The sequence below is a fragment of the Populus euphratica genome, unplaced genomic scaffold (assembly GCF_000495115.2).
Source record: "Populus euphratica unplaced genomic scaffold, PopEup_1.0 scaffold2.1, whole genome shotgun sequence".
Taxonomy (NCBI): Eukaryota; Viridiplantae; Streptophyta; class Magnoliopsida; order Malpighiales; family Salicaceae; genus Populus; species Populus euphratica.
This window is the reverse complement of record NW_011499846.1, coordinates 2,000,815-2,027,105: the sequence shown is the minus strand read 5'-3', so window position 1 is coordinate 2,027,105 and position 26,291 is coordinate 2,000,815. Positions and strand designations below refer to the sequence as shown.

The window sequence follows — 26,291 nt, the reverse complement described above, 5'->3', positions numbered from 1 at the left end:
AAAAATCTTAAATGTTTTTGTTCAAAAAAACATAAAAACTGATTTTTTAATATTTTTAATTTTTTTAATTTGTTAAATATAAAAAAATTTAAAAAATATTATTTTAATATATTTTCAAACAAAAAATATTTTTTAAAATAACCTCTACTTGCTCCTCAAAACAAGATTGTATGTATCTTTAAATTAACTTAAAATTAAATAAAGAGTAAAATTGATTTAATTACCTTCAAAAAATAAAGGTTAAAATAATTTGATTTTTTAATATAGTTTTTTCAATATTTTTTAAAAACTTAATTTTTTTAACAAAATTATAATATTAGTTTAATGATAAAGTATGAAATTATATATTTATGATAAAATTATAATATTAATATTGCAATGAATTTTTTAGTTATTAAATAAAATATAAGAATCATTTTGTTAAAAAAGTATCAAATTATAGTTTCAGTGTAATTAACCGAAAAATTAATTATATCTTAATAAATTAGTTTTGCCTATTTTAATTTTGCTATAAAAGGCAAAGGTCCGCTGCTTATTTGTCTTTCCTTCTCTGAGACTGACCGTGGACCGTAACACAGGAAGGCATGGCGGTTCTTCGAAGAGAAAAAGGGCAATCACTTCAAGGATCTCGAATCGCCGTAGCCATTTTGATCGGTATCCTTCTTGGCTGCGTCTTTGCTGTGTTTTATCCTCATGGGTTTTTCAGCTCCAATCCGACTGGCTCACATCGTCGAATTGCTAGTTCAAATCTTCAGGTTCAAATCTTTTTGCCTTTAAATGCTTCAAATATATCTTTTGTGTATACTTCTCTCTACTTTGTGATTGCTGCTGGGGTCCTTAACATAGAGTCAACTTGATTCTGATGTTTTCTATTAAAAAATTTCTTTAATTGGGTAATCATTGTTATTGAATTTTGATTTTTTATAAACCTGAAAGATTTGACTTTGTTTCTTGCGGTTGACTTTGGTTTTATGCGTGTTGCTGATGGTGTTTTGCTTTGATAGTTAGAATTCGGGTTGTTTTTTGTTTTAATGATTTAATTGAAGCCATGATTTCACTAAGGATTGGGGTTATTTGGTGAAAACTAAAAGGATACAGAATTGAAAATGCTTTTAAAGAGAAGCCAGCTTTGTACCATTATTATTATTTATTTATTTTTTGTGAAAGCGGCATCATTTCACCAGTGTCCCCTCTTCGCTGTCTTAGTCTTTGCTTAGTATTTTTGCCTTTCTTGTTGCATCCCCTGGCTTGGTGAGAATGAAAAGCAAGGTTTGTTATTGTAGTTATTATTTTGAACATGAGCTTATTTGTCACATGATGCGTAGTGTGCATTTCCAAGTCAATATTGTGTCAGTTATTGGGAATTATCATTTAATGGTTGCTTTTGTTTCTTTATTCTTTTTCTTTTTTTTTTTTTTTTGGGGGGGGGGGGGTGTGGGGTGTGGATTCTGTGATTTATAGGCCACTTATTGTGTTGTGATTTCCTATTGTTTATTTGTTAGACAGGCTTGTCTTCATGTGAATCTCCCGAGCGAATTAAAATGGTTAAATCTGATATTGTACTGATATCGGAGAAGAACGCTGAGTTGAAGAAGCAAGTTAGGGAGCTAAATGAAAAGTTGCAGCTGGCGGAACAAGGACAGGATCATGCTCAGAAGCAGGTTTTGTTACTGGGTAAACAGCAGAAAGCTGGTCCTTTTGGTACCGTCAAGGGTTTGAGAACTAACCCAACTGTTGTTCCTGATGAGTCTGTGAATGTTAGACTGGCAAAACTCTTGGAGGAAGTTGCTGTACATAAGGAGCTCATTGTTGCACTTGCAAATTCAAATGTGAAAACCATGTTAGAAGTCTGGTTCGCTAACATCAAGAAAGCTGGTATACGCAATTACCTTGTTGTAGCATTAGATGACCATATTGTAGATTTCTGCAAGTCGAATGATGTTCCAGTGTATAAGAGGGATCCAGATAGCGGTATTGATTCAGTTGCAAGAACAGGAGGAAACCATGCTGTTTCTGGATTGAAGTTCCGTATTTTGAGGGAATTTTTGCAGCTGGGTTACAGTGTTCTTCTGTCAGATGTTGATATAATATACTTGCAGAACCCATTTGATCATCTTTATCGGGATTCAGATGTTGAATCCATGTCTGATGGTCATGATAATATGACAGCTTATGGATTTGATGATGTCTTTAATGAACCTGCCATGGGTTGGGCTCGTTATGCTCATACTATGAGAATATGGGTTTACAATTCTGGATTCTTTTATATAAGGCCTACACTTCCTTCCATTGAGCTTTTGGATCGTGTGGCTGGTCGTTTGTCTCGGGAGCCTAACTCATGGGACCAAGCAGTTTTCAACGAGGAGCTTTTCTCCCCTTCACATCCTGGGTATGATGGACTCCATGCTGCAAAAAGAACAATGGATATGTTTTTGTTTATGAATAGTAAGGTCCTTTTCAAGACAGTAAGGAAAGATCCTGCTCTAAAAACATTGAAGCCAGTAATTGTTCATGTAAACTATCACCCTGATAAACTTCGAAGAATGCAAGCAGTTGTGGAGTTCTATGTTAATGGGAAGCAAGATGCGTTGGATCCTTTCCCTGATGGTTCTGATTGGTAGGAACCTCATACAACTACAGAGAGGATCACAATAGATTTAGACTTTCCACATGATACAGTTAGTTTAAATCTATTATTACCTTTGAAGAGAAATGTGAGATAAACTTTTTCCTTGATTTTCTTTGAGATTTTGGTTTGTATTTTATGTGTAGCTGATGTGAGATATTTTTCCTTCTTTTTTCTTCAGAACTTTGTGTGTTCTTGAAATTAAGTTTCATTGGAGCACCCCCACTGGTCTCATCTGTGCTATGTAATGTGCGCCAACAATATGATGAGGCTTGTCATTTTCATGATAAAAGATTTTGCTGCAACTTGCAAGCTCTATTCTTTGATAGTTTCTGGGTATTTGATTATGTTTTAGAGTGACATTTTGTTGCATCCTGGTGGAGTTGGAATCGATGACTTCGGTGGTTGGCTACAATGTGACTGGACCGGCAAGGACCATGAACCAGGATCCTCGTACTTCTTGGCTCGCACCCCTTTGAGAGAAAGAAACAAAAGATTATCACACTAAATTTAGTTTCGCAAGGACTATAACTATCTCATCACGAGGTGCAGTGGATCCCGTATCTATTATTGCCAGATGCTAAGGAGGGGTTCCTTTTGCGATTGGTTTGCTAGCATAAACCAGAATCAGGTCTACTGTTATTCTTTTTTCCTGGAGGGTTAGATTTCTGTCTTGGCTTTTCTTGGCAGAACCTCCTGATATTCGTTGCCTAATAGTCAATCAGCGGCTGCTCACCTACCTTCATGCATGGACGGCAAATTAGCTGGGTTACCGTGTAAAAGTGTTATCCCAAGGCTAACCGATCATAACCCAGTTCAATCCTTAGTATTTAGTTACTCTTTCAGAAACAAACAAAAATTATATGGATAGAAGGGACATGTTTTTCTCAATTTCTGTTTTAAGAGTATAAGAATTTACTTTAAAAATATTTTTATTTGATATCTCTGTTTCTGTCCTATTCTATTTTGTAGGTCAATTTTAATAACATCAGCTGCAATAATGATCGAATTTTAGTGAACAAGATTGGCAACTAATTTTAATTTGATTTTTTTTTAAAATTTACATGGACAGGAGGAGGGAGCAAAAGAAGTTCATGTCATCACTCATTGCATGCAAGAAATAGCAGGCTGTTATCCAAACGGAGGCTGTAGAAAACGAACCCATAACAACGTGGGATCACAAAAAATCTGAGTTTAACGGTCACCAAGAATTAATTTCTAAAAACTCAGGTTAACGACAAAGATTGCCTAATACTTTGGTTGCTGTATGGAATTTTCTTCCTTAATATCCACAAGCAGACGACATTTATTTTGGCTTCAAAGACCACTAGCCCCACCTTTGTATTCTCCCTTTCAAAATCTTCCACATTATTGTTTGTGTGTATCTCATCCTCCATGCTTCAATGTCATGATCCTCTCTGCAAGTTCTTGATTCAACAACTGGAACCCACTAGCCCCACCTTTGTCTCCCTTTCAAAATCTCCCACGTTATTGGTTGTATGTATTTCATCCTCCATACCTCAATATCATGATTCTCAAAAGAAAAATCTCTGCAAGTTCTTGATTCAACAACAAGAACCCTCTTCAGGACTTGCAGTTCCATGATCAAAAAGATGGATAGGAATTTCACGCCAGTTTTTGTTTAAATTCTTACTGTCTAGTTGAATTGAACTGGTTTTGTGGGTGCTTCGTGCTGTTTATTGGTTGAAATGGAGAGGTTTTCTCAGAGAGAAAGTGTTCTGTTCGGTTATAATCTTCAAAGACAAACTATAAACCATCCAGGCTCTTCTTCAAATAGCCAACTTGGAAACTCTGATATTGATTTTATAGATGTTTTTGGTGGCCCACCGAGGCGATCGTCGCTTCAGGAGGTGCGATCTAGTTTTTCTGAAACGACAGATTCATTTGTTTCAAGAAGTAGTGATTTTGATACCATGTTGTCTCGCAACAGTTTGTCGGGTTTAAATGAGAAGCCAGTGTTTGGAGATGAAAATGTCAATAGAAGGCGATATCCAAGAAATGATTTCTTTGATGATATTTTCAGAGGCAATAAGTCTTTGAGTTCTTCTCCGAAGAAGCATGACTTTGATTCACTTTCTTCAACTCCAGGTTCAAGAGTCCAAAGCCCTACTGGACAGCTGCCACCTAGAGCTGATCCCTGGAGTTTATCTCTGCCTGCACAATTCAGGTTTTGGATTCACTCTTTGCTTATTTCTGTACATCTTAGATATTATAATTTAGATGGTTTTTTCAACATAAATCACCAATTAAGAATCCTTTATACAAATCAGAAGAGATGATATGTCATTGCCTAGGTTGTTTCAAATGTATTTCGGATTAATGTGGTCTCTGGTAGTGGTTATTGATTCTTTGTTCAAGTAATTGTTCTTATCTGCACTATTATCTGCTTGGGTTTGAGTGTCTTTTGAACAAATACATCCCAGAATCTCAAATCCTGTACTGTTAATTTTGCAGCCTCTCTGCCAAACTGAGTAAGCGGACAGACTTGCCAACATTTAACTCTAGCGCCCATAGCATTCACAAAAATAAGGATGGTGCTTCATATGGCGTAGGCAATTATGCACATTCTGCAAGCCAAACGGACCATGTTAGAGACGAGTTGACTAATGATATCTCTAGGCAAAGCACTTTATTGAAGGAGCTATATCTTAGCAGCGAGGAGTCATCAAACTCGACCAAACATGAAGAAACAGACACAAACACAAATTTGAAAAGTGATTCAGATAGTTCTGATGTTCCAACAAATGGAAACCAGTCTCATTTTTCTATATCTAAGTGGGCAAGCAAAGGAATACCCTTTGTGATTTCCCTTGGAGGAGCTACCAAATCAAGACTGGATGAGAATTGTGAACTTCAGAGATGTTCAAGTGCTAATGGATGGATAGCAAGCGAGGGTATAGCAAGAGAATTACGATCAGCAAATCAACATGATATCGATGTTCCCTCATTCAGTAGTCACATTGAGCTTAATCAACAAGATAATCGCTTCCTCTTTGATAAGAGCATTCAGTGTGAAGTAGAACCGTGTCAGATTGTTGTGGACACAATTTTTCCTGTACCTGAGTTAGATACTCCAAGCACTCATCAAGTGATTGTTGAAGCTGGTCCTGAAATGGACTTATCTGAAAAAACAAAGGAACGAATTTCTGTACTTACACTTGAGGATCGCAAGACCAAGTTAAAACCACTACGTACCCTGTTATCCGAGAATGATGATGAGCAATGTAAGTCATGTTCTGGAATCTATATCAAGTATCCTTCTCATGTGATATCTCTAATAACACACATATTTTCTCTGGCAGATATTGATGAGATGACTAGAGAAAATGGTATGAAAGAAAGAAAGGCAGAAAGCACCAAAAAACCATCTGCAGTTTTTGATGTTAGTGAAAACGGAAAGGATCAAGATGAGAAAAGAACTACAGCGAATAATGTAGAAGTGGATAAAGCTGACTTTCAATATCCACCAACAAAATCAAGAGACAGCCTTGAGAAGAACAGACTTCGGGGAAAGGTCAAGGAATTTGTTAAAATTTTCAATCGAGCAGGTTCAGAAAAACCCAACTTTGATCTTAATGACTCTCAACATCAGAGTTCGGGACAAAAGGAAAGAATAAAATTCAATTCTGACGATACCAGAAATGAGAAAATGCACTCGCGTAATGTTAACAATAAAAACATGCCAGATGCTTCCATCCTGGTACTCAGCTGAAAATGATCTTGCATTTTATTTTGTCAAATATTAGCACAGTTGATACACTCATAGTGGACCTGAGATTTTCAACTTTTATTGTAATCTCCAGGTGAACAAATGTCGTAAGCGATCTGAGAAACAACATCTCGAGACAAAGGCGAACAACCTTGGGTCCGAAAGCGTTTCTTCTGGACGTAAGGATAGCTCAGTGTCAACTGCAGGTATTTTGATATTAATTGATGCTATATGTTATTTTAATTGCTGCTTGTTGACTGGGAGATTTTGGATACCATCCACCTGGAAAAATGATTTTGTTTTTTTTAATATCAATTAGGATGAAAATGGTGAAGCAGCATGGCATATTACATGTTCATCTGAATCATGATTCATATATTCCAATTGCTATGCAATTTTGCTAGAATGACCTTCTTTTACTAAACTTACTACTTCATAATACAAAAAGGATTTGAAATCTTTGTTAATGATTCTTAAAAAATGTGATATGTAATGCATCAAAACATTGTTGACAGCTGACATTCCTGGTGGCTTAGAATCAACCGTTGTCGATACAGATATGTCCTTCCTCCTGGTATGTGATTGTGTATATAAACATTAGCATTCCGCCATCTTTTTTTTTAGCAGGTATTAGGATTATTTAATTGCCTCCTGAAATGACTAATGAGCTGGTATACTTTGCGTTGTGGACAGATTACAGAATTAGCCCAGGATGAGGAAAGGGAGCTCCAAACCAGCGATAACCATGAGGAGATCCAAGTAAGGAAGAAAGTTGACAAAGACACTCCATTTTTTCTTCCAACTTTACCAGGAAATAGTAACTGGAAATCATACATTGCAGGTCATTGATGATAAAATACAGAAGTGGTCGAAAGGAAAGGAAGGCAACATACGCTCCCTGTTGTCAACTTTACAATATGTGAGTTTGCCTTCTACTCTTGCTTGTGCTGCGAGTTTTTTTTTTTTTGGTTAGAGTGCACATTCTTTTATCTGCACTTTAATTACCATTGCATCAGATCTACAGCATTTTCTATTTAAAGTGGTTTTATGGTGATTCCTGACTAAACCTAGTAAATTGAATTTCATCCCGTTCCAGGCATAGTTGTCAGTTCCGGTTGGATATGACCTAAAAAAGTGTCCGAGTTACTTGGTTGTGGGTCAATTGGTTCTATCATTTTTGTCCAAAACCATGTTGTTTTATTTTTAAAAAAAGAAAACTCCTTGGTGCTGAGCCAGCCGGTTTAGACCAAGTTTGGCCAAGACAACTAGGGCTCAACTTATTCGGGTCGGTAACGGGTCATATCTTTAGGCTTTGACTATTTAGTTGAATCTTTTGGATCCGACTTACTTGGAACTGTCTGCCTCTTAAACTGATATTGGCTGCACTCACAGGTCCTTTGGTCTGGAAGTGGGTGGAATCCTGTGCCTCTTGTTGATATAGTTGAAGGAAATGCAGTGAAAAGAACATATCAAAAGGCCCTACTCTGTCTACACCCTGATAAACTACAGCAGAAAGGTGCTACCTCGCATCAAAAATACACAGCAGAAAAAATCTTCGATATTTTGCAGGTAATATCCAGTTAATTTTTAATTCCTTAACTTAAAGAAATCATCGCCATTCTAAATTCATCTAAAAAAATCTTATCCACTCCTTGCATGCACACAGGAAGCATGGACTCATTTCAACTCACTCGGAGCAGTGTGAGGTGCGACCAAGGAATGCAGATAGTAAGTTATCATGGATCAAGGACATCGAGATGCTTGTTTATTCAAGTGTACATGGTAAAAATTATATTTGTGGGAACATCATACTGTGGGTAGCTATTCTGCCTGTGCGTTGTGCTGCAGTGTCTTAGAGTATTTTGATCGCTAAACATTAAGAAATTGAAATTGAATTTAGTTATAGAGTCCTCCTTTTATGCATATGAAAAAAAATATTTATTTAACCATGGTTGAAACGAGTATCTATCAAATGGTTAATTTGATGATTCATCGACTAAGACTTTGATATGGGTTGTGTAGCTAAAAAAATTCATATTTCTTTTTATTAAACGAGGCTGCATTAAGATTAAAAATAAAATAAAAATTGTTCAATGTTGACGGATCACGAGGCAACCTTCCTCATATATAACCTTCAACTACGACCCGATCCTTGAACTTGGTGTGTTTCGAATTGGATTTAATATCTATGGTATTTTGCTACTCTTGACTTATACTAATTTTTTTATAAAAAAAATCTATATAGAATGTGATTTCGAATAATCAATAACAATATTATCTCGGACGAGACAAGACATAACATGGCTGACACAAACAGGTGAAGGGCAGACAGAGCTGACACATCTCTAATTGGGCTGGACTTTTGTGTTCTTATTGGACCCAGTGAGGTAGTCTAATTGGCTAACGAATTGAAAGCTGAAACATCACAGTTAACCGAAGGTGGCACCACAGCCTCTATTCTGTGCACGTAACATGCCTGCCGTTTCCATATGTTTGTTTTGGAAGTAAACTGTCGTTTCTTAAAGCATCACAAAACTCTCTGCAATAATTTCTACCTCGCCAGAGGCTCCTTTAGCTACTTTGTCCGCCTTCTGACACCTCCCGGACAGCCGACGTTGGATCTACATCAAAAGTTAGCCGATAAAAGTTACTTGTTCCTGTAGAAAATTTGAATTGCTAGTAGATTCCGTCGTAAGGGTCCCAACTTTAAGGGTGGATATCTACTTATCAAAGTTTTTTTTTTATCTTATTTATTAAATAAAAAATTATATTTATAAATTAGATATTGAATCTCAATATTTATTATCTGACTATTATTTATTATTTAATATTTAATTTATAAATATGTATATATTATATTAAAAAAATCTAAATATTCTATGAGTATATTCATATAATATAAATATATACTTCATGTTAGATTTGGAAGGGTCTTAGGATATTCATATCCTCCATATTACCCCTTAACTAAAATAATTATTCATTATATACTCATTCATTCATGATATGTCGTGTTGATATCAATTAAGTTTTTAAGTTAGATTTTCATTCCTAGTGAAGTTTAATAATCAAAACTAAATAAAGTCCGGTAAATAAAGTTGATAATTCATAAATTTAAAGGTTAAACTAGATTAAATCGGTTTAAAAATTTTATTTTAGATTTTTCACAGAAAAAATCAAAGGTTTAGTTAAGGTAAATTAACCCTTAATCCAACAATTGAAGTCTTGTAACTATGTATAGTTTAATTTAGATATCATTTATCACAGTCCTAGATGTGAGGGCACGCAAACGAAAACACTGTTAGGATATCAACATCATGCATAGGTAGAAGCAAATTCAACAGTAATGCATAATGGGTGTGTGCATACACCGACAGTCTATTCAACATGACTTCAAACTTAAATAAAGAAATGTCCAAAACTTGCAGAAGCACAACTAGGTTAGTAGAGAGGGTTCAACTAGCTGATTGGCTTAAAGGTTTATGAGGTGATAAATCAAGGCAATTGGAGGTAGTTTTTTTGTCATTACTGTTTTTTCCAAACTGACCAGTTATATAGATTTGTTTAAGGATGGTGATTTTATATGTAACTTCCATGTTCTCTTGTGATAAAAGAGAACTAAGGAGATGGAGCCTGCAAGCAGAATTATACATGGCACGCATAATTAATTTCGTGTATTTTTTATTTTGATATTAATAAAGATTAGGAGTGTTTTTCTATAAATTGTGTTTTTTATTTGTCTACTTGTGCTCACAGTGATTTTCTATTACGTGAAAGATTTCAAGAAAAGTTTTTTGACTGTGTAAAACATCTTAATAGCAAGCTAAACATAAGTTGAAATCGCGAGAAAAGTTGAGTATAGTGTAGAACTAATCTGTCGTTCTGAGAGTAAAATTTTATCAAAAATTTTACCCCCATGTCACCATCCAAGAATTAATTGTTCCATTTTAACTAGTTCAAGAAAAGCAACAAGGAGGAGTGTATACTTTGAATTGACGGTATTCGAATTCGATGCTTCAAATATTTTTTTTTTGATTAACATGGATGTTCGGGCCAACTTGCGCGCACCACGACTAATTCCATGGGCCCTGAAGTTAATGATCATGTAAGCATCCAGTGACCATCATATGAGCAACCAAGGACTCGAACCTGAGATCACAAAGAAAATAAACCTTTTGATCTCAAGTTCTTACCACTTAATCACCACCTGAATGGTTGCTTCAAAGGACTCGAACCTGAGATCACAGAGAAAGTAAACCCTTTGATCTCAAGTTTTTACCACTTGACCACCACCTGGATGGTTGCTTCGAACATTTTTTGCATTTACCTGTAATGGCAGTTGAGCGACATAAATTCTCCTTGCAGCATTGCTTAAAATATTTGACAGAGACAACACTTGCCTTTTCCACGTGATGTAAAATCTGTCACTGCTATTATTTACTCCAATTTGCAAGATTACCCACCTACCCACCCATCTTTCCTTTTGTTGGGCGGGCACAGCAAGTATTTAATATTTATGAGCAGTATTCGACTTCTCTTCTGTGAATTTAATGCGTTTGTTACATAAAAATAATTTATTGAGCCATTCTGGTCATGGGAAGTACGCCAAGTCCATCACACAAGATGTTCATGAAGGCTTTCAAAGCGGCTTGAAATGGCCAGCTGTTCCTCTGTAGGAGCTTCAATTAATATCGGTGGTGTATACTTAGTTCTCCGAGGAAGTGCTGGTGGTATTTCCTACATGGAATCGTAATTATTTTAGATAAAAAATTAAAACGATACTGTATCAAGCCAGGCTGCATCGCTTAGGTCCACCGGCATCAATTACTAATCTAGTTCAAGGATAAATTAAGGCTGAATCGGGCTTCGAAGTTATGGGTTTCCAAGCCGATTAACAGGGGGACCATCGAGGTTGATAAATATACTTGGAGTGTGGAAATATAAAGTATTTATACAAGTTGACTTTGCAACACGTCTGCAATATCTAGCCAGTAAAATAGTGGAGGACCTTGGGAATGGAAGCTATGGCTGCCTAGCTGTAATATTTATTTGCTTCCCAGCAATAATTGGCTCTGGCCTGTTACTCGTGACTCAATTCGAGGGTCTTTCGTGGTTTGTGTAGCGTGTAAATTGATCCCAGGTTGTTAGATCTCGAAGGTGTTTTCTCCCTGAAAAACCTCATTTTTATACCTTGACCTGTTACCTGGTTCAAAGCCTCCATCTCGATTTCTTATCCATTTAATTTATTTTATCAATTTCATTACTAAAGCAGGAGAGTTTTTTTAATTGGATCTTTGCATCTAGAAATCACCACAGTTTTCTAATCGAAGATGTCATGATTGAGTCCTTACAACCCCAACAAAAAACATATAAGATCAGGTTTAATAACTTGCTCAAGAGTTACTTTTTAGCTCTCTGAAAATTGGTGAAAAAATTAGCTTGGAATTCAGATTAATTCAAAAGATATCATTTTAATATTTAAAAATAAATAAAAATAAAATGATATTAATTTTAAAAATTTTCAAGTCAATAATTTAAAAAATTAGCTTGGAATTCTGATTCTGGTATGAAATCACCTTGATTTTTGATTGAATCACAAGTTAATCTTCAAGTCAATAAATTCTGATAGAATCAAGAGCAAAATTAAATATCCATCATCATTTCTTCTTGACCTAAAATCAATGTGGGAATGCCATGGCCATTATCACTCTCGAATACATGGATATTTATGCAAGATTTTTCAATCTTGCCAGGAAGATTCACCTCTCGCATCCACCAATTGTAGAAAACATTTCTCTGCTGCGTCTGACCCATTTTGGGAAAACGACATGTCAACTTGCAAACCCGCTGTACATAGAATAATCATAGCTTAATTAGACTTGAGTGTCAGAATTCGTGGCTCATAATAATCTTGCAAACATTTCACCTCTCAGGAAGCACCTCAGGTTAAAAATCTTCCTGCACCCGTGCGCAGAATTGGAATCCCCTCTTCTGTCTTTGTCAGGATTTAACTTCTTCTGTTTCGTTTTTTTATATATGGCAAGTGCATGCCAAGACATGTTTTTTTTTTTTTCTGGATACAGTGCTATCCCATCTAAAATAGCGTGTTTCTGATTCTTATGTGAGATTTCTTTTTTATTTAAATCATACAGGATGGTTACAGTTATACAGAGAGCAGATTTACTAACAATTATGATTATGGTTACGAGTCAAGCAAAAGTGTTAAAAGATCAAAGGTGTATGAGCAAAATTCAATGAATATTTGATTATTATAATAGTTGTTTAAGAGCATGTTACTTTTTGTTTTTCAATAATTTAGATGTGTTTATATTCAAAATAAAAAATTATTATTATTTTAATTTATTTTCAAATTAAAAAACAATTTTAAAAAACACCTAAAGAAATTAATTACAGGTAATAATTTATCAAAAGAATACAGTTAAACCGCAATGTCGGGATTAAAAGTGGTAATGTTCTCGATCAATCCCAGCAAAATCAGGTGCAACGAAATTATTACACCTTGATCAATCGGCACCCACAAGACAGAGTGATGTTGCATTAAGACAATGGCACTCTAATTGTTTGTCGTGGAAGGAAATAGGAGTTTAATCATTACCGTAGCCATTCATGTCTTTTCAGGATAAAATTCCACAAGGAAGAAATGATCACGTATGATAAGATCAACTCTGTTAATGCCTAGGTTGATTGATAATTAATTTTTATAATATAATATAATTAGCTTTAAAAATCAGGGATGATGAGATTAGGATTTCTTTTGGATGACAGACGGCCTCAATCCCATTTAACTCGCCATCCCACAATCATTTCACCATCTTCTATCTATAGGTGGCGAGGTTCACTTTTTACTTTTCTTTAATCATGATTTATTATTTTATTTCAAATACTATAGTATTAAATAAAAAATCAACTACACTGACTGATGTGTACATGAATTTTGAGATAAAAGATGTGGTAGAAATTCGTGCCTAAGCTGGACCACGTACACGGCACTGTGAAAAAAGAAAAAAAAAAGATTAGAGACATGTCATATTGTCATCCTCATTTGTTTTTTTTTTTGGGATAAACTATATTCTGATCCCCACGCACTCTCTGGTGTTCCATTTCGGTTCTCATAGTCTAAGATGTTTCAGTATTGATATCAAGGGTTTCAAAAAATTTCAGAGCCTAATTGACATTACGATAATGGTTGTTTTTTAAAGTTTTTTATTAAAAAATACATCAAGTGTTTTTTAAAGTTTTTTATTAAAAAATACATTAAGATATTTTTAAAAAAATATTTTTAATATCAGTACATCAAAATAATTTAAAATCACCAACACAACTAATTCTTAATTTTTTTGACAGTTAGTGTTTTGATCATAATACCAAATATGTTCTTGATGTAACTTTTAACGACACAACAACATTGAAATGACCTCCTTTTATCTTTTTTGTTAAGTAATTTTCAAATATTTTATGGAATAAAATCATTTGGGATTAAAAAGTAAGAAAAATAACGAGTATTGATTTATATTTATTAAATCCACTTAAGTTACGTGAGTTCAGTAAGAATATGATCTTGAAAACTAGAATAGGTTTGTTTTTTAACTATCTTGATGCTAACAAATTAAATTTGAGTGATCTAATAGTCAACTAAATGCTAAATTAACTTGATCACATATGAGCAAAACATAATCAAGTAAATTTTAATATTTTTTTTTATTGATTAAGTCTCACTCAAGAAGGCATTGGTTTTTTATTATGCAAGGCTCTATTGTTTATCATTTCATAGATTATTATTGTAGATAGGCTGCACAAAATTTTATATATTTTTTTAATTTGATCATCAATTTTTTTACTGATATAGTTATAATCAAAGATCAATTTGGTCCTTAAGTTTTAAAAACCACGTAAATTATACAATTTTATTATTTTGATATTTTTCTAATTCATTTTTTATATATAAAAAAATTATTCTCTATCTGAGAGATGAGAGAAAAAAGTCACTGAATTCTAGTGACAGATAAAAAGGTGCTATTGAAACTAATTTGAGTTACAAAAACATACAATATTTGTATCAAATAGTTCAATTTGAAGATGAAAGTTTATGTTATGTGTTTTCTTACCTTTAAAATTTATGAAAAAAAATTTAAACTTGATTTGATTTTAGTTTTTTTGTCTCTGGAGTTTGGATTCTTTGAGATTATAGATAGGTTTATCATGATTTTTACAGTGATTTTGATTGAGATGAGTTTTCAAGTAAAAAACTCAAGCTTTGTTTTTTCGATGATCATAATGGTCAGAATTTTGATATATCAGATGACACATTATCCAATTTTTTTTAAAAAAAAAGTCAAAGTGAACCTATTTACAAACAAAAAAAATTAAGAGTCCAATCAAATAGACCTTCTAGAGCAAAGCCCACTGATGAGCCATGACAAAATGGGCCTAATGTGTTGGCTCTATTTTTTAAAAAAACATTAAGGATTATTTTTTTCAGATTTATCTTTAATTTTTTTAATTTATATTTAAATCGATACCCTTATTTTTTTCATTTTATTTGGAGATTTTCTAATAAATGATGATTATTTTTTTATTTATTCATTTAAGTTTGAAAATTTTCTTTATTCATATATTTTTTTAAATCTTTTTCTTGGATGAACTTTATTTTTTACATGAATTTTTTTTTCATATAATATTTCCAATATAAGAAAACTTGCATAATGTTTTTTTTGCTATTTTATTTATTTAATTAATTTTATTTTTATTTTTATTTTCATTATCATTTGCTTAAATAAAAGAAATTTAGCAAATACAATAAGATAAATATCCTGTTTTTTAAGATTAAATATCCTAGTCTATATATCTGTTTTTAAATAAATATCCTAGTCTATATATCTGTTTTTTTGATTTTTCAAGTTTTATGTTTAGGTGCTATTAATAACTTTTTATTTATTTATTCACATATATAATTTTTAATTTATTTTATTATACGTGTGCCTGAGATTTTTAATCTAAAATTATATTTTTTAATTATAAAAAATTATTAAAAAACTTTGTATATATATATATATTTTATATAAAAAATATTTATTAAAAAACTCTGTATATATATATTTTATATAAAAAATAAAAATAACTGATCACCATCACTTAAATAGTTTGTCTAAAACAGCTTTGTAATGGAATTGAGTTGACCGGACAATGACAACCATCAACCGGGTAATGACTTAGGGTAGGTCGTCTATCTATTTTATACCGACTTCATTATACATCAGCTAGGGGTTGCATTGGAACTTTCGGTATTAATACAAGAAAAGATTTAATAGGGATCAAAATGAGGAATTACTAAATATGAAGGGATTAAAATAATCTATCCATTTTCCTCTCCTCCTCTTCTAAATAACCACCTCCTCTATCTCCTTCAACAGAGCTTCCCTTGTAATTTAGCACCTAAGCTAATGGTACCAGTGTCATTATAGTATTAGACGCGTACACAGTAGAGAGGGAGAGGGAAATTGACTGCTGGCTTTTACCTTGCCATCCTGTGTTGGTGCTATATTATTTTCTTATAATTTGTAGCCCTCTTGTTGTTTTGTGTCAGACAGCAAAGAGTGTTTCAGAATCAGATAGGCCCTCTCTTTTCTTGTTTAGGGAGTAATATTATTACTTTCAATTCAAAGAGGTTTTCATTCCAATGATGCTTCAGAAAGGTGGTCTTCTTGGGCTCTAATGGCTACCTTTTCTGATAGCAAATCTGTGAGTTCTTCTTCTTGTATTTTTTTTACTCTGCCTCTCTTCTTTTCTATTTTCTTTGTTTTAAGTGCTTCTCATTTAAGGGTTCGCTTGATTCCTGGGAAACTTTGAGAGAAATCTGAAAAAAGAAGCGATCTTGCTGTCTTCTTGCGTCATTGTAGATATTGTTGGATCCCAAAGTTCTTTCTTTCAATGAATACTTGGAATTATTTACTTAAAAATTAAGCCAAACTGTATAATTCTAGCTCGTGTAATGTTTTTTTGGATGCTCTCTAAGATCACTGGTTTTTGTTTGATCTATTACATTTGCTTTGCTTTTACTGTTTATGATTTCAACTAGATCTGAAACAACTTCACTTCAACTTAAAATCTAAAGCCATGCTGCAAATCCAGATTCTCTTGCCAATGAATTTGGTAATATTTAGTCCCTTTTATCGTGGAGAATTCATGTCTTGAATTTTGGAGTTAAAAGTCACTGGATTTTATGCAACTTTGAGTTTTGCATATTTGGTTTAAATGCATTGGTATGCCAGCCATAACTAGTTGGACCAAGATTCGCATAAAGGTTTGATCATATCTCATGATGACTGTGATTGTGCAAAATAGTATACCACTATTTTTGCTAATTATTTAGGATGACAGCCAACTGGTGTTGCAGATGGTTGCTATAATGTTGACAAGGCTGCAGATTCTGCAATATGTTATTATATTATGTTTGAAAAGATCACCTAAAATAAACTAATGTTCCGATTGACCGTTTGTGATTTTTAAATAATGGCATAACAGTTGAAAGTTAGAAGGGAAAACCGTGTACTGCAGTGCCAAAAAACTCATTGCATTTAAGATTCAGTTTGATCAACTAGAAATCAAGCCATAAAAAATTAGACTTCTGTTGCGAAATGGACATGATCCACAAGATGCAGGGCTCTTTTGTCTCATGAGGCGCTGGAAAGGATATGATGTGATTTTAAGTTGGATCTTGATGTGATCTCTTAGAAAAAGCTGTCGTGTTAATTGTTACAGAAGTTGCTTTTCCTTTTAGTCTAAGAAAAGTCTGTTGATTTTTTTTTCTTGTCTCTGCAGTTTGGGGGCCAGCATTAGTTGAAATTTGGTCTTGCTTTAAGGAAATATGAAACTTGGATCAAAGAAAGTATGGAAATCCATCATACCCCTTTGTTCGAACGGCAAATCAGCCACCCGCTTTTGTTTGTTTCCTAAACCAAGATCAGCTAGCTATGGTCCAGGCGATACACCTGTTTATCTCAATGTGTATGACTTGACGCCAATGAATGGCTACGCCTATTGGGCAGGCCTCGGCATCTTTCACTCTGGTGTGGAAGGTACGGCTCTCACTCATGGTTTCCAATCATGTACCTCACGTCTAGTGATTTTACGTTCCAGTCTGGAGATCAATTCATAAAAAACATGCTGCCCTTTGCCTATAATGAGAAAAACTGAGTTCCCAGATATGTTAATCTAGTTTCTCATTCATGCTATCCATCTTAGCAACCTCCAGCCAAACCAGTGCAATCCTTTTGCGTTGAATAAAATTACTGTATTGGCAAGCAGTGGGTTACAGCCCTATCCTGCTGTATTTTCTTCTTTTATATTACTCTCCAGTTTCAAGTTAGTTCAGGTTTCAAATTTTCTCATCGCCCTCCTTCCACTGTTGTGCAGTTCATGGAGTAGAATATGCGTTTGGAGCCCATGACTACCCAACAAGTGGTGTTTTCGAGGTCGAGCCTCGGCAGTGCCCAGGCTTCAAGTTCAGGAGGTCCATATTCATCGGGACCACATGCCTGGACTCCATTCAGGTTAGAGAATTCATGGAGCGGTATGCTGCGAGCTATCATGGTGATACATATCACTTGATTGTTAAGAATTGCAACCATTTCTGCAAGGATATTTGTTACAAGCTGACTGGGAAACCAATTCCAAAGTGGGTAAATCGACTGGCAAAAATAGGTATGTTTTCTCATATAACCATCTACCAAGTACAGGATTGAGAAATTACTGCATGAAATCATCATCAGAAACATCTAAATTTATGTAACCGAGACTTTCAATTCTAAAGTAATTTTTCTTCTAAATATCAGCTCGTTACCTTGCTGGAATGTAGACAGGTTCTGTTTGCAAGTTGGGGAAAAAGAGAGGAAATCTCAATAATTTACCGTGATCTTTTAGTTTCTACCATGGTAGCCTAAGATGCATGCACTCTGTCAATGTCCAACTTTACGTCCCTTGCAACCTTTAGCATCAATAACCTCTGTCAGGGACTTACCTTACTGTAAATGTCACAAGAAGATGATGCGTAGACTTTCCAGCCCCCGAGCAGAAGAATTTCTATGGCATCAATTCTTTTGGGGTCGAGGATCAATGTTTTTGGGTGTTTCTGGCATAACCCTTCACCCTGGAACCGCTTTTCCGGCGAGACTTCTACATTATGCAAGTGGTAATTGCAGGAAAAGTCTATTTCCGCACTAGAAGGCCCCTTATTAAAACAAAGAGGCATTTTGCTTGAAAACAGGGCTCTCCAAAAAAATGATGGTTAATCATGTCAAGAAAGTTTATCCTGATGTTGCATGACTTCAACTTACTAGTGTGCGCAGTGTTTATGTTGATCAAAATAAAGTTGTCTTTAATTCTTAAATTACATGATTTCAAAGAGTTTATGATGATTGTCTTTAATTCCCAAGTACTTAACTCCATGGTAGGTTCAATATGCAACTGCGTGCTTCCTCAATCCCTTAAAATATCTGCTGTGCGACATGACCCCTGCGGCCAACCTTATGACAGTGAGAAGAGAAGGTTAAGAAGTGCTTTTAGTTGCTTGTCTTCAATCTCAATGCGACAAAAGCAGCTGTCAACTTCTTCGTTACTGCTACAATCACCTTTGAAAGGCTGCCTGCCATGGGAATTGAGAAGGTCCATGAACGGTTCCTTGAAAGAAAGATGAAAGCTACTCGAGGGTCTCTTTAGCGTTCATTGGGGATTTGATGTCTTTGCATATTGATTAGCGACCAAACCCTATAAGGTTAATGGGCGGGCTTGTTGACATGAATGGTTTTTGTGTGTGGTGGTTTTAGTACCAGTCTGCTGTTGCAAACCATTAAAATGCTAGTTAAATTCTCCCTCGTCTGAGAAAAAAGCTAGATAACCATTGGCGCACCCTTGTGAGCAGTGAGCTGTGGTTGATCCATTTTTTATGTCCAGCGGCCATTTTTTTGGCAGACGAATTAATTGGTTGTCTGTTCTTTCAGTTTGTATATAATAGTGTGAGTTTGAGAATTTTTGTGGCAGAGAAATAGCTCTAAAAGGGAAGGGAAGCTTGCTCGTCCCTCACCAGAAATCTGAAGTCATCGAATACAAATCAAGTACGCAATTTGATCTGTGAAATCAAATCAATCTTTGAAGAAGCGGTGGTAGTGATGAGCCCGAGCCATCTCTTCGTGGAACAAATTAATCTCCCAGATTGCCCCTAAACGAAAAAAATGTGGGATCAAAAGGCAAATGGCTTTCTTTGTAATCGCCAGTCCAGCTCCACGGCAATTCCAGAAAATTCAGGTGAATACAATTGAAGACATAAGAGATACTATTCTGCTCATGATTCCTATATGATTTTAATCTTTTCTGTTCTGTTAATCTTAGAACCATAGAGTAAAATATACAGATGGCGAATCCGAATTAGCATTGTCAAAACAAACCTGCAGGGACAGGAAACAGATGATTCAGTTTAACAAATGCAACGTTATATCTAAAAAGGGTTTCAAGGCATTCAGTAAACTCAATGAGAAATGCATACATAACACGATACAGAATCCCAGAAATTTCTTAAACTAGGTTCTTTGGCAAACATACACCCCACCAACACATTTAAAACCATGTTCAATGGCCACAATCCCCACGCAAGAGTTTACAAGTCAATACCAGCATCCTTTTCTTATTCTAAATGGTGGGAGTGTTGCCACCGTGTTTTGACTGTTATTTATGAGCAAATACCCAACATAAAGTGAAAAGCTCAACTCAGAATAGATTTATCAGTTGGAAGCGAGGCCATGAAATTATCAATCGTCTTTCTGATGCAAAACACTAGGCAGGCTAATATTACCATTCAGAGCAGTATGATATATTCGCTTCTCAGCAAGTCCAATATCTGACATTGTTAAATTACCCTGCAGCCATAACAAACAAATGTTGATATATGCGGCAATTTGGGATAGAATGCTAAAAATTCAAATGAAACTGTAGTGATGACTTCAGACTGCATAATTTTAGGTCACGGTACCACTTAAAACTTTAGAAATAGAAGAGTGGGCTACCAAGAATTTATTAAATTGTCTCAAACAGTTCAATATCCAACATCAAGGGAAGTGCATACCTCACGGGCCATCAACCGTCGGACATTACTAGCATATAGCTTTGGATCGTCCTTTTCTTCCTGTGATGGGTAGTAAACAGGAAGCCATATTGCTTCCATATGATTTATGAATTGACAGAAAAGATAAAACACATGGAGCACCTGCAAAATGAAATATTATGAAGCTGAGAGCAGAGCAAAGAATTTAAATGCAGATTAGTAAATCTGATTTCTCAAGCAGGGCATCCTTTCTGTAACACATACAAAACATGGATTAAAAAACAGCAGAAAGATTCCCCAAGAAACTTCGAATCCAACTCCACATACACGTTTGGTACATGACACCATTGTGGCTAGAAACCTGGCTGGCTAGTTTCTTCCCAGTACATGTGATTTATCATGAACGAAATGAATAACTGGCTATAAAAATCTGATCTATCTGATATTAAACCTTGACCCTTGCATTTACTAACATTTCTCTAAAAGCAAGCACATTTTATTTTTCATGGTATTGTTTACATCTTGAATTACATATTTAAATTCCCTCAGCTTAAATGAACTTATTTGAGTCCTTATATCACTTCTCAAGCTGATGCTTTCATAACTGGCAATAATTCAGGTCCTTGATCCCAATCAAGTCCATTTTCACAAATTATTCATCACTCATCTTCCTTGATGGTTGACCGACCAGGAACTGAAGCAGATGTTTCAACTTTTACAAAAACTATAGAATCAACCACCAAACAAGAAGTTCTCATCAAAATTGCATAAGAAAAACTCACCCCAGATATTGAATCCCAGGCAGGACTGAATCTTTGGTATGGGTACCTCAGGATCACTGGACGCACAGGAGCTGTTGCTAAGAATGCACCTGTCTTAAACGGTAGAAGGAAATCTCCATTTGTTGTAGTGCCTTCTGTATTAAGATAAAAGACGATTGACTACCTTTTAGGAAGCTGTGCAAATTACAGGCAGGCTATATCAACATACTTGGGGCATATAGTTTTGTGGTCACCCATGCAGAGAAAAAGCATGCAGCACCAGGTGTAGTTCTATTCTTAAACCATTAATTCATTACTGACTGTATGTGTTCCTCACAATTGAATTCAACTTGTATATACAAATAACCCAATCTCTTATCGATTGGAGAGGGAAAATAAAATAAAAAATATTCAATCCATTTTCAAGTAAAATAAAATTATAAACACATCAAGCAATTCATGAATCAAGCAATATTCTAGCTAGGAATTTAACAGAACCACAAATACTGACCAGGAAAAAGCATCATCATAGGAGCAGAGCTATTTTCATGAGATTCTTTAACTCTTTCAGTCACAATGCCTGCAAGGAGCGAAGGGAAATGAAATTTCACAAGCAATCACATTCTCGTTGTCAAAAGATATTAACAGTAGTTTTAGACATGCCCATATTCCATACCAGTAATGTAGAGAACCAGTATAATTCTAAACTGCATGGCTTAATTCAATTCACCTTTTCAGGCAAAATATATTTTAGGCATGCTCATATTCCATATTCTGTAATGCAGAAAACCAGAACTGTTGCTTTTTTCCCTAACCCAATCCAGTGAGTTTCTCCGGGTCAAAACACCCATGAGCTTTCTTTTCTAGGGATGATCTTAAGTTCTCTATTGCAACTATCAAATACTCAAGCAAGGTCAGAGTAGTGGCTGATAAATATGCCACTCAGCTTGAAAATTACCAAAACCTGTGAACATGGAATCTATGGCATGAACTAATCATGCTTAGTCCAACACTACTAAACTAAAAAGATATACACTGAGAGAGTAGCTTGCCACTTAATCTTCACCGTGAATCAAATAATAGTGGAGTGTATAGACACTAACAATCACTGTACCTGAAACACCCTTGAAGTCAGACGACTTTGACTCCCGTTGAACATATACACAACCAAGGCACTTGCTGTCAAAAACAAGCATAAAAAATACATCAGAACTTCCCTCCATTCAAACTATATGAGATAATATATGAAGAGACAATTATCATGTCATTTGGTAATACCAAATGAAGCCCCCAATAATAAAAATAAATTTCCAGATAAATATGGTTCATAGTTAACTAACCTGATGAGACCAACCAGAGGAAGTTTAGCCACTGATCTCTTCAGCGATAAAATCCAGGATCAAAATCATCACAATTAAACCAGAATCAGGTCAATAACACCACAAGAAATACTGTCAGCATAAGTAAATTCTAAGAGACTAAAATCATATACAAGAAACAGAGCACGAACAAACCTTGGCAACAAAGCTTGGAAAAGAAGCAGACATGTGGTACAAGATATCTAAATATGAAACATGATTCGATATTATTGCCCCCAGTCTTTCCGGTTCTTCAGATCGATCTTTTCCCTCATTCTGCCCAAAAAATCAAATAATGGAGAGGAAATGATAACAGGAGTTAGTTCACTTGGATCAGAACTTAAACATGATTAAGGAAAAAAAGCTACCATCATAATCATATCATTAGACATTAATTACTTCATATAATAGTCCCAGTCATTAATCTTAATGTAAAATCCAAATAGAAACATAAGCTAAACAAAGTAAAAAAGCATCAACATCATCAAAGCATAAATAATTTCACCACTAAAATCATTATCATAGAATTAATTACACTTAGCTCCAATAAAATTACAAAAAGCAGCTGTAATAATAAAAATACCTGGGAAGAAGATTTATTTTGATCAGGCAGTTCAATATCTCTATAGCTTACACTAATCCAATAAAACCCTAACACGAAAAGGAGCATTCTAGACAAAAACCTCCCACACCAAACAATAACCGCCCTTCTCCACCCTCCCATATGCGCAAAATCCTCCTGCTCCTCCTCCTCATCCCGATTCGGCGCCGAAAACAGCGTGCATACCCTGCAAATTATATAATACACCACCAATATAATCAATGCGAGCACAAATCGTATCGGCACCAGCGTAACCACCGCGATTCCTAACAGAACTTTCTCGGCCAATGGTAACTCCCCACGTCCCATCGGACCGTACACGTCATTGCGGACATACGCAGCGAATTTTTTCTCCAGCTCCTCAATGCTCTCACCTGTCGTTGAGCTGATTCTGTTCGAGTCCGATTTAAGCAGCGGACGGTCGTCTTTCGAGTTCGAGCCATCGTCTCGGGATGCCGGATCGGGTTGCTCGGGTTTGGGCGGGTCCGGATTCATGGATTTGAGCTCGGTATCCATGATAGCAAGAGATTATAATGATGATGATGATGATGATGATGATAAGAGTAATTAAGGATTAAAAATCATTTAATAATTGGATAGATAGAGTTTGGAAAGGATAAGCAGATCCGATTAGAGAAGGAGAGGGGGGGGGAGTTGACATGCTACGCTGTGGTGTGGTATTAGTGATATTTTTACTCTCGCCAGAGAAGGGAGGGAGGAAGGTCGCTGTTACGGCCTGGCATCGGATGATTTTTCGGCTCATGATATGTATCTAGCCTGTGAAATTTGATAAGTTTGTGATTATAGTCGTCCGATTGAATTGAGTGGACGGCTGTGATCATAAGCCAGCAAACTTACGATGGTGGATGTGGGCCTTCTAGCCAACTTAAACACTGCCTTCTGCCTTCTGTAGCGTAAGATAAGATTTGAATCGTACATGGTTTTTTTTTTTTTTTTCAATTTTAATTCTTTTATTATCAACGAAGGATGTTATCATTGCCAGAAAGGATACTTATAGATCACGATGAGGTCAGCAGCTGAATTCTATTTGGTGTTGGCGTGCAAGTTATTTTTTTAAAAATAAAAATATTAAAATAATTATTTTTTATCCTTTATTTTTATATTAATATATCAAAATTATTAAAAAAATAAAAAAATCATTAATTTAAATACAATTGGTTGGTTAAAGTTTTTCGGAGTTTATTCTCTTTAGATAATATTTGGAGTTTGAGTCCTGTAAATAAATTATATGGTTATTATAAAAACTTTACTTCTTAATCAGTTGTTTCGGCTCAATTAAATTAGTTTGAGTCTGGTAAACTTTTAAATGTTAAAATTTAAAAAAATATATAAAAATAAATAATTTTTAAGATTAGTGGTTCGAAACTTGACATAGGTCAGGTTTTAGTTTAAATCATAACTAAAAATTTAATATTTTATTAGAAAAAATTTTAAAAAGAATATTTAAAAAAAATAGAATTAGATTCTGACTTGCGAATTAATCCAACCATTCTCCGATACAAGTATTGAACGGAATCTTATAACTACAGATGTAACAAACGCCGGCACGAGAATATATGTTATTGCTAGGAATGACATCACATGAGATGGGAATATACCGAAGGGAATAAACACGTTATTATTGTTGTAATTTTCAATTTTTTGACTTGGCAAGTTTACATGAAGATCTGCTGAGTTTAACCTGGAAGACTCAGTGGATTAACTCAAAACTCAATTGGCCCTCGTTATATTTAATTGAGTCAACTATAATAATTTATTAAAAAAATTATCTAAAACAATATCATTTAATTAAAAACAAACTAACTTAAATGATATTATTTTTAAATAAACTCAAATTAATTGGTCGTCCCATGAATCTTAAACTGGGTCTGGTAAGTATACTCTATGCTTCAGCATTTTACTAATACTTCATTTTGTTGTGAGATTGGGTTGGTTAAGTAAACAGTTTTTCAAACAAATAAATTTTTAATTTTCTTGATGAGGTCAGTTTAAATTATCCAGAAAAAAAGAGAGACTGAACTAGCCTGTTCATTAAAAAAAAATTAAAAAAAAGATTAAAATAATTTCCAAAACGAAAAGTCATTATCAAGATGTTGACTGATGATTGAGTGCCACGTGTTCATGTAATTGGAAAGCTCAAATCAACACCAAATTAGAAAGGATGATGGACGGTAGTGCCAAATTCAAGTGGTTTTATCTACTTGTGTTAATTGTCGTCCTATCTAAATAAATTCTTTGAACATGAATAAAAAATAAATATTAAAATAATAATATATTAAATTCAACCCGATCAACTTTAATTAATCCATCTATGTGATCTTGAAATCTAATGTAATGACATAATGTTTTTTTTAAAAAAAACTTGGTTATATAATACATAAATATAAAAAAAATAATTTGCCATGAGTTAGATATTGAAAGGTAAAACTAAATGTGCTATACAAATATCTATTGGAAAAAATTTTGTTTTTTGAATTAATATGAACATAAGAGTTATTTATAATTTAATGAAACCATTTAATTAGTCAGTGTAGTGTGAAAATTAATTAAATAAAGCCTTAACCAATATTTTTCTCATGCATCCTAAGTGGTAAACATATTGATTAATATATTTTAACATTATTTTTTAAAAAATAATCATATTTTTACATTTTGAACATATATTTAATTATTAGCTTAGTTCTGTGTGTATCAAGCTGTGCATTTTGTGGTAGCTGTTTTTAAAAAAGAAAAAAGAAAGAATATATCCTGTTTAGCAATTCAAATGTCTAAAGAGATAGAATTTTAAAAAACAATTTTCTGCCCGTGTGTTTTCTTTTGTATATCATATCTTTGTTTATTTATTTTAAATGTCTCTCAAATCACCAAAACAAAAATATTTTACAGAAATAAAGTAAAAAAACAAAGAAACTACAAAACTCAATAAAAAAAACTTAAAACTTAAAAGAAAAATAGTATACAAAAAGATTTAAAAAAAAAACCAAAATCCAGGCTCAACGTGGCCAGGGTGCCTATGTCCTTAAAAGTAGTTGTGGGCCTTCTAGCTAATATTTGCATGCTTGGGCCATTTTAATATAAATT

At 34.3% G+C, this 26,291-nt stretch overlaps 4 protein-coding genes across 6 annotated transcripts; 3 read left to right on the top strand and 1 right to left on the bottom strand.

Annotated features, from left to right (window-relative positions):
- The first annotated feature begins 532 nt into the window (after window positions 1–532).
- LOC105130665 (UDP-D-xylose:L-fucose alpha-1,3-D-xylosyltransferase 2-like) lies at window positions 533–2,952 on the top strand. Its single transcript, XM_011033269.1, has 2 exons — window positions 533–755; window positions 1,503–2,952. Exons 1-2 carry the CDS (start codon window positions 585–587, stop codon window positions 2,619–2,621), a joined length of 1,290 nt encoding a protein of 429 aa, XP_011031571.1. The 5' UTR covers window positions 533–584; the 3' UTR covers window positions 2,622–2,952.
- A 1,028-nt stretch (window positions 2,953–3,980) lies between these two features.
- LOC105130672 (J domain-containing protein required for chloroplast accumulation response 1-like) lies at window positions 3,981–8,180 on the top strand. 2 transcript variants are annotated; one of them, XM_011033280.1, is made up of 9 exons: window positions 3,982–4,814; window positions 5,102–5,871; window positions 5,950–6,347; window positions 6,451–6,562; window positions 6,872–6,930; window positions 7,050–7,115; window positions 7,198–7,275; window positions 7,749–7,925; window positions 8,023–8,180. In XM_011033280.1, the coding sequence occupies exons 1-9, from the start codon at window positions 4,336–4,338 to the stop codon at window positions 8,059–8,061; spliced, it is 2,178 nt and encodes a 725-aa protein (XP_011031582.1). In that variant the 5' UTR covers window positions 3,982–4,335; the 3' UTR covers window positions 8,062–8,180. The 2 variants fall into 2 exon arrangements, 1 of the variants encoding a protein (XP_011031582.1); XR_843283.1 differs by lacking the exons at window positions 6,872–6,930; window positions 8,023–8,180 and having other exon boundaries at window positions 3,981–4,814; window positions 7,749–7,799.
- A 7,587-nt stretch (window positions 8,181–15,767) lies between these two features.
- Window positions 15,768–19,400, top strand: LOC105130657 (deSI-like protein At4g17486). Its single transcript, XM_011033257.1, has 4 exons — window positions 15,768–16,115; window positions 17,196–17,452; window positions 17,790–18,077; window positions 18,827–19,400. The coding sequence occupies exons 2-4, from the start codon at window positions 17,242–17,244 to the stop codon at window positions 19,066–19,068; spliced, it is 741 nt and encodes a 246-aa protein (XP_011031559.1). The 5' UTR covers window positions 15,768–16,115; window positions 17,196–17,241; the 3' UTR covers window positions 19,069–19,400.
- Window positions 19,401–19,476: 76 nt separating this feature from the next.
- On the bottom strand, window positions 19,477–24,042 carry LOC105130648 (Phospholipid/glycerol acyltransferase family protein). Of its 2 annotated transcripts, XM_011033244.1 has the most exons (9): window positions 23,172–24,042; window positions 22,745–22,864; window positions 22,571–22,608; window positions 22,345–22,409; window positions 21,742–21,810; window positions 21,252–21,385; window positions 20,491–20,631; window positions 20,221–20,284; window positions 19,477–19,816 (listed from the first exon to the last, which is right to left on the bottom strand). In XM_011033244.1, the coding sequence occupies exons 1-9, from the start codon at window positions 23,703–23,705 to the stop codon at window positions 19,806–19,808; spliced, it is 1,176 nt and encodes a 391-aa protein (XP_011031546.1). In that variant the 5' UTR covers window positions 23,706–24,042; the 3' UTR covers window positions 19,477–19,805. The 2 variants fall into 2 exon arrangements, with proteins under 2 accessions (XP_011031546.1, XP_011031537.1); XM_011033235.1 differs by lacking the exon at window positions 19,477–19,816 and having other exon boundaries at window positions 19,861–20,284; window positions 23,172–24,041.
- Window positions 24,043–26,291: the final 2,249 nt, after the last annotated feature.